At 38.3% G+C, this 7,500-nt stretch overlaps 1 protein-coding gene across 1 annotated transcript in view; it reads right to left on the bottom strand.

Annotated features, from left to right (window-relative positions):
- The window catches only part of wsb2 (WD repeat and SOCS box containing 2), a 7,886-nt gene extending 1,015 nt beyond the window's left edge, over window positions 1-6,871 (bottom strand). Inside the window, exons 1-5 of the mRNA XM_034679412.1 lie at window positions 6,619-6,871; window positions 6,403-6,534; window positions 3,062-3,159; window positions 1,014-1,210; window positions 604-693 (exon numbers count right to left, since the gene is read on the bottom strand). Coding sequence (XP_034535303.1) covers window positions 604-693; window positions 1,014-1,210; window positions 3,062-3,159; window positions 6,403-6,534; window positions 6,619-6,871 — 770 coding nt within the window. The remainder of the gene's footprint in view (window positions 1-603; window positions 694-1,013; window positions 1,211-3,061; window positions 3,160-6,402; window positions 6,535-6,618) is intronic.
- Window positions 6,872-7,500: the final 629 nt, after the last annotated feature.

Raw genomic sequence — 7,500 nt, 5'->3', positions numbered from 1 at the left:
AAGTAAGGATTTATATATTAAAGCCAGATTTCTTGGATTGAAGTCAGAATTATGATTTAAAAGAAAGTCAGATTTCTGAGATTAAAGTCAGATTTCTGGGATTAAAGTCAGATTTCTTGGATTGAAGTCAAAATTATGATTTAAAAGAGTCAGATTTCTGAGATTAAAGTCCAAATTCTGAGATTAAAGTCAGAATTATGAGATTGAAGTCAGATTTTTGAGATTAAAGTCAGAATTCTGAGATTAGAGTCCAAATAAAGTCAGAATTCTGAGATTAGAGTCCAAATAAAGTCAGAATTCTGAGATTAAAGTCTAAATTCTGAGATTAAAGTCAGAAATATGAGATTGAAGTCAGATTTTTGAGATTAAAGTCAGAATTCTGAGATTAGAGTCCAAATAAAGTCAGAATTCTGAGATTAGAGTCCAAATAAAGTCAGAATTCGGAGATTAAAGTCTAAATTCTGAGATTAAAGTCCAAATTCTGAGATTGAAGTCAGAATTCTGAGATTAAAGTCAGAGATCCTGGATTGAAAATGGGATAATTATGGTATAATAATAACACATTTTAAAGGTTTTATAAAATGGAAATGATAAACTGCTCACCTGTCGTCAGTCACGATCCCCAAATGCAAACCGTTCGGGGAGAACTGAATCGCTGAGATTTGGTTTTGCCCGTAATCTTCAAAGTAATCACTGTGGGAAAAATGAAGAGCTGTTTAGGAATAACCCCCTAAAGCAGCTTTACTCAGAGATCCTTCTTATTGAGGACTTTATTTTCTCAAGAAGGAGACATGAAACAGGTTGCACCAGACACAGGACACCAGGACATACTTTCAGGTAGCGTGTCGGATGCAAACAGTGATAGTGACAGTGGAGGATGAAAATACTCTCAAGTCTTGCATTGATAACACTTCATCTAATAAATAGTCCAGTCCAGTTTGGATTTTTCAGGTCCCTCAGCTGCAAACAATATACAAGTTCACTTTGAGAGGCAGAAGTGATCCTAAACTCACGTCAGAGTGGCCAGTTTCTCTGCAGTGTACGGGTCCCACAGGTCGATCCACCAGCTGGAGCCCCTGAAAGCTGCGGTGGCGAGCAGCGCCCCGTCAGGAGAGAAGTCACAGGACGAAAGCAGGTACAAGGTCTTGTTGGTCCCTCCTGACAGGTTCCTCATGAAGGTGTACGAACGCAGACTCCACAAACACACCATCTATTCACAGAGAAATCATTACGGTTAGTCAGCCTCACGACTCGCACTAATGATGCTTTTTTATTTGGAGTAATGAATGTGGGTCGACTCCGGGCTGAGCAGTTTTGGCCCTGCAGTGACAACCGCAGACGTTGCAATGCTCGATTCTTGGTAACTGAGTGACTCAGTGAATGTCAACAGGACAAGCTGAAACAAGCAGAAAACTTTTATGTGTGATTGCGATCTTAAAAGCTGCGGTTACACAACGCTCAGTGGTTGTTTCTTGCACATGGGAAAGTGTCGAACTAGCAGTGTGACGAGAGTGGGAAGAGCCACCTTGTGCTCCAAATGTCTCCGAAGAGAAACAACAGAGAATGATGAACGCTGATGAACTGTGGGAGTCTTATGACCGCTTAACACAGGAGCAGATGAAGATGATGAGATCAATGCAGGGCAGACGGACCAGTGAAAGATAGCACTTATCTGCAATTTAGTTAAAGTCATCAGAGAAATAAAGATTGGATTCTTTTCAAGGTAACGATCAGAAATTAAATCCCTCAGGAGGCGGAGTTAAAGGACGGATTATATGCTCCCATCAGGTCTTAATATACCAGAGTCCCTGATGAGTAGGGTTGCAAAATTCCTGGAAATTTTCAAAGTTGGAAACCTTCCATGGGAATAAACAGGGATAAACCAGGAATTTACTAAATTGAAGGTTGACTCTTAATCCCCAACTATTAAATATAGTTGGGGAAAATATATTTTAGCATAATCCTGACTAAAACAACCAGATTTCATGCAAGTACAGTTGAATATCTATGCTATTCCTCAATCACGTGCACATAGCACGCTGCTTACTGCAGGGCTATTGAGACCACGCCCCCTAAATGCACTTTTCATTTAACAATTTTGAATGGGACTTTGTTGGGATTGCATTGTTGTTCATTTTTGAATGGGTTGAGTCAGGGGGATGAGTAATATTAACTCAACATTCATGTTAAAGTTCTACTTACAAATACATCTGTTTTAATTGTATTATTTTGGATGGATGTCTGCTTATAACAAATCAAATACTTGTGCTTGAATATGATACCTTTCTATTAAATTACCCTCAATTCCCAGTTAATTCCCAGTTAATTCCCATAATTTCCAAATTTGGACTATTCCAAAATTTCCCAGCTTAAAGCTCCTGTGAGGAACTTTCTGTATGTGTTGACTTTGGCGCCCCCCTGTGGACTAAGTGATCTTGCTTATTTTGTCCTGTCCTTTCAGCTAACAGTCAACTATTTCACTCGTTAAGAATATTTACTGCAGAAAAAGAGTTTTTATTGACTGTGCTTTCAATCACCTCATCTGACACCTACCCTCTCACAGCGATTTCAGGCTTTAAAATAACTAAACAGAAATGATCAACACCTTTTCTAATAATCTTGTTTGCTTTTCTAGGTCATAAAGAGGCATCACTGTTCATTTCAGTCCATTTCATGACCACTCAAAAACTCCTCACAGGAGCTTTAACTTCCCATGGAAATGTACTGGAAACTTTCTGGAAATGTACTGGGAATTTTCCACCCCTTTGCAACCCTACTGATGAGTATTGATGATTTTACACAACACTGGCTGCCAAATATTTTTAAATCAATGTGAAGACTGCAGATTACAAACCTGTCAAATACTTAGACTCACAGTAAAAAGAAGGGGTGATTTTTAACAGATAAAAAGTAAAACAAAAAAACAGCACAAACATGCAAAAACATGTATAAAAAGAATTTAGATAAAATAACCACAGTGCTGCGTTTGTTGTTTGTGTTTTCCAACGTCTCACTTTGCTTCGGTCGTAAAACAATATGCTTTTACAACAGCGTAACTCACTCTGTCAAATCTGCCGACAGAGGCGATCATGCTGCAGTCCGATGACACGCTGCAGCAGCTGATCCAGTCTTTATGGCCGGAGAGCACCTGCACCTTACCTACGACACACAGAAAGAGAAAAACGCACAGATCTGAATGAGACGCGCTACAGGAGGAGAAAAGTATCAGAAGTGGTGGAGGAGAGTGTGACTCCTGTATGTGTAAACAACAACATTTGTTTGTTCTAACCTCTCCAGTTGGAGCAGAAGGTTTAGCAGAGCGACAAAACACAGAGGCGAAGTGAGAGATACACAGAGAGGAGCAGAGAAGTATTTAAAAAGTGGAAGAGCACATTCTGAATACTCATTGGCCGCTATTCATCAGTGTGTGCTGCGAGCCTTTGGCCGGACTTCCATCATTCCAGGAAGTCGTTGTTTCAGTCGATACCAATGTAGTGTGAAATTGAGTTTGCGGGGCCTTGAAAATTGTTTGGTAATAACATCTCTGTGAGTTAATGTTTGAAGAGGGAGGTGTGTTCAAGAACGCTCCGACATATGACAACCTGTGAGCTGTCAAGAAAAACGCCCTGATACTTATCTTGCAACATTTTTTGCACTCCTGTTCCGTCTTACATTCAAATTCTTTGGTCAGGATTATGTCTCTATTTCTTGAAGTTTGGATGTAAAACAAACTAATAAACAAGACTGAGAAGCAGCACATGAGGGGGGGATCCACTGCCCCTATTTTGGAACAGATATCCAAATAAAAAACACATTAAATATGTATAATATAACTCATCTGAGCAGAGGAAATTACAAACGTATTCACTCCTTGTCCTGCCAAATTGCACATTTTGTTGTGCCCCCTCCACTTGAGTTTCCTTGCTCTCTCTCTCTGTGAGGCAAATTTGTAAAGCTTAAAGGTACATTTCAGAACTCTGGAAAAGGTAAGGTTGACTTGTTTTAAACTTCGTTTGTTGACACCAGGAGAGGTAAGGCAAGAGTATCTATAAAGCTCAATTCAGCAACAAGGGCAATTCAAAGTGTTTTACTCAAGACAAGTATGTCATCTTGACAGAGGTCATAAAACACACTTTAGAAGAAGAACATTTAAAACATGCAAGTTTTTAACCATGTTTTTTTTAAATATATATAGGGATTATTTTTTAGCTTCTATTTTGTATCCTGCTGGACCAGAGTAACGTTTTAATTCCTCCATGATTGAATGAAAATCAAGTGAACCTGAACCTTAAAAATTATGTAAGACATGCTATCAAAAAGCCAAGATAAGATAAACTCCAACAGAGGCTTATAATAATAACACCAGTTATAAAACATAACAGTAAAAGTTAAAGTGCATTGTCTTATTTTTATTTTATATACTCATAATTTTTTCAAAGATCTGTTTATTTGAATTTTTACACATAAAATACCAAAAAAACAATGTAAACAATTAAAGCAAGTGATGTCTTTTTAGAGATTAAAGTCAGATTTCTTGGATTGAAGTCAGAATTATGATTTTAAAGTCTAAATTCTGAGATTAAAGTCTAAATTCTGAGTTAAAGTCTAAATTCTGAGATTGAAGTCAGAATTCTGAGATTACAGTCAGAATTCTGAGATTAAAGTCCAAATTCTGAGATTCAAGTCAGAATTCTGAGATTAAAGTCAGATTTCTGAGATTGAAGTCAGATTTTTGAGATTAAAGTTAGAATTCTGAGATTAAAGTCAGAATTCTGAGATTAAAGTCAGATTTCTGAGATTAAAGTCAGATTTCTGTGATTGAAGTCAGAATTCTGAGATTAAGTCTAAATTCTAAGATTAAAATCAGAATTCTGAGATTGAAGTCAGATTTCTGAGATTGAAGTCAGAATTCTGAGATTAAGTCTAAATTCTGAGATTAAAGTCAGAATTCTGAGATTGAAGTCAGAATTCTGAGATTAAAGTCAGATTTTTGAGATTAAAGTCTAATTTCTGAGATTAAAGTCCAAATTCTGAGATTAAAGTCAGAATTCTGAGATTCAAGTCAGAATTCTGAGATTAAAGTCAGATTTTCTGAGATTGAAGTCAGATTTCTGAGATTGAAGTCAGATTTTTGAGATTGAAGTCAGAATTCTGAGATTAAAGTCAGAATTCTGAGATTAAAGTCTAATTTCTGAGATAAAGTCCAAATTCTGAGATTAAAGTCAGAATTCTGAGATTAAAGTCAGAATTCTGAGATTAAAGTCAGAATTTTGAGATTAAAGTCGGAATTCTGAGATTAAAGTCGGAATTCTGAGATTAAAGTCAGAATTCTGAGATTAAAGTATAAGAAAACAAAATAAGTGAATTAATTAAAAAAGCAAACATAATGATTTAGAATAAAAGATAAATAAATAAGAAAATAAATAATAGTGAATATTAAAGAAAAAATTCAAAAGGCTTAAATGACAAGAATTGAATAAAGAGCATCTTCAGTTTCAGTGGACCTGCTTTATTTTATCCAGATACATGGTGCACCATATAAGTAAGCCATAATGTTTGGTTAGCAGGCAGTTTCGCGTCAGTTTCTTGTCTTGGCTCCGCTACCATTGCTAATATAGCTGGACGTAGCCTGCCGTATTAGCATGCTAACCAAAACAAACGTTTTAGCCAATCTGTTTACCACTATGTTGCTAACGGAAGCTAACGTTTTTTCCTCACCTTACGATCTGTGGTGTCAACAAGCAGAAGCGAAATGTACCAGAACTCTTTACCGTGGATTGATTTGACATGACGTGTGATCAGTTTGCCTCTGATGTCACTCATGTGAGTGAAAGTTAATAACCGTCGTCAAGGGGATTTGACCAATCAGAATGAAGCATCTTACAAAGCTGGACGATATGACAGAAAGCAGGGTAGGAAGGTTGCTTAACCAAAGCGGAGAAGAAGTCTCAAATGTCAAACTTCCTGATCTGTTTGAAAATGTTCACAAGGAAACCCACTTGTGATGATGGTGCTTTTTGTTTAAAGTTCATCCTAGCAGAGGTTCACACGTGTAGGCTAGTTCTTCTTCCTTATTGGCATTATATGAAGCCATCTTCTTCGGTTAAAGCTGAACACCAATATAAAGGCGTTCAAAATGTTTGTCTCCATTATAACAAACCTGCATCCAAGCAAGTTCAAGAGGCAGCATCTCTGAGTGTAACAGCTCTTAGGTAAAGTCCTCCCTGAATGTAAACAGCTGCTGTTTGCTTCAGATATTTACCTGTCAAACTGTTTGCACTGCATTTTGGAAAGTCAACACTCCAGTTATATCAGTCGGGATTGTTTGGAAGCACCGCTTAAAATGATGATGGAAAACACTGAACTCTTTTGAGTTGACGTGTAGAAGGAGAGCTGTCATACCTACGTGAGCCAGATCCCAAATCCTCAAAGTCTTGTCCCGGGAAGATGATATGAGTGTGAGGGTCCCGTTCTGAGGGAAAACCAGATCTCTGACGACACCTTCATGGCCGTAGAGATTAAACACAGCCTCACCTGAAAACACAGAGATGCATTTTTTTTTTAACCAGCTACACTAAACTCATCATATCAGAAACACAGCACAGACACAACCCTCACCTGATAAGACGTTCCAGATTTTGATCATCCCGTTCTCCAGCCCTGTGGCCAGGAGCAGGCTATTGTTCCCTTTTGGTGGTATTCTAGTGGGGCGTGACACTGCTGCTGATTTTGGAGGTCTGGGTCCGAAGGCAAGGCCCCACACGGGTTGACCGCAGCTGAAGCTCTTGTCCCCTCGATCGATGTCTCCATTCTGGCTGTCTCTGTGGGCGAGAGGAGCATCGAGTACAAAGGAAACAGAAAAAGCTCTCATGTAGGTGGTGTGAAGCTGGAGTTGGTGGTTAAATGATGCTGCTTTTAAAAACAGATGACAAAGTCTGAAAAATCTGTTCTGTGTTTTCAAAGAGAAAAAGGAGAAGCCAATAACATTCACTGAATATCAATTCTGCAGCGTCCATGCTGTTTGTTAATCCAGCTTCCTCTTCTTTATATTGCAATCGACTGCATGGGATCACCGGCCTTATTAAAGACACAAAACCTTGACCTAGGGCCGTGTTTGGAAAATGATCCAGTTATAGAAGTTTTCAATGACTTGATTCGATTTTTTGGCTTGTTTACTGAGGGTGATAACCTCTCCTATGATATGATACGTTGCCTGATTGCCTGACTGAACAAATAGGCTACAAGTGAATTATTTACTGATACATCATGACATCTGATTGATGAAAAAGTGCAGGATAAAACCCATCAGGGCCACCATGAGGAGTCATGACATGGTGATTTGGTGATCCTATGACTGAGCTTAGAGAACTGAATTATTATTTTTAAATTGAAATACTGATATTTGGCTCCAATCATACATTAAACCAGGCATGTCCACAGTACGGCCCGGGGGCCAATTGCGGCCCAAGGTCCATTTATTTATGGCCCCAAGCTTCCATC

Source organism: Notolabrus celidotus, unplaced genomic scaffold, assembly GCF_009762535.1.
Source record: "Notolabrus celidotus isolate fNotCel1 unplaced genomic scaffold, fNotCel1.pri scaffold_541_arrow_ctg1, whole genome shotgun sequence".
NCBI lineage: Eukaryota > Metazoa > Chordata > Actinopteri > Labriformes > Labridae > Notolabrus > Notolabrus celidotus.
Note: the sequence above shows the minus strand (reverse complement) of the source record. Positions and strands in the feature narration are given on the sequence as shown.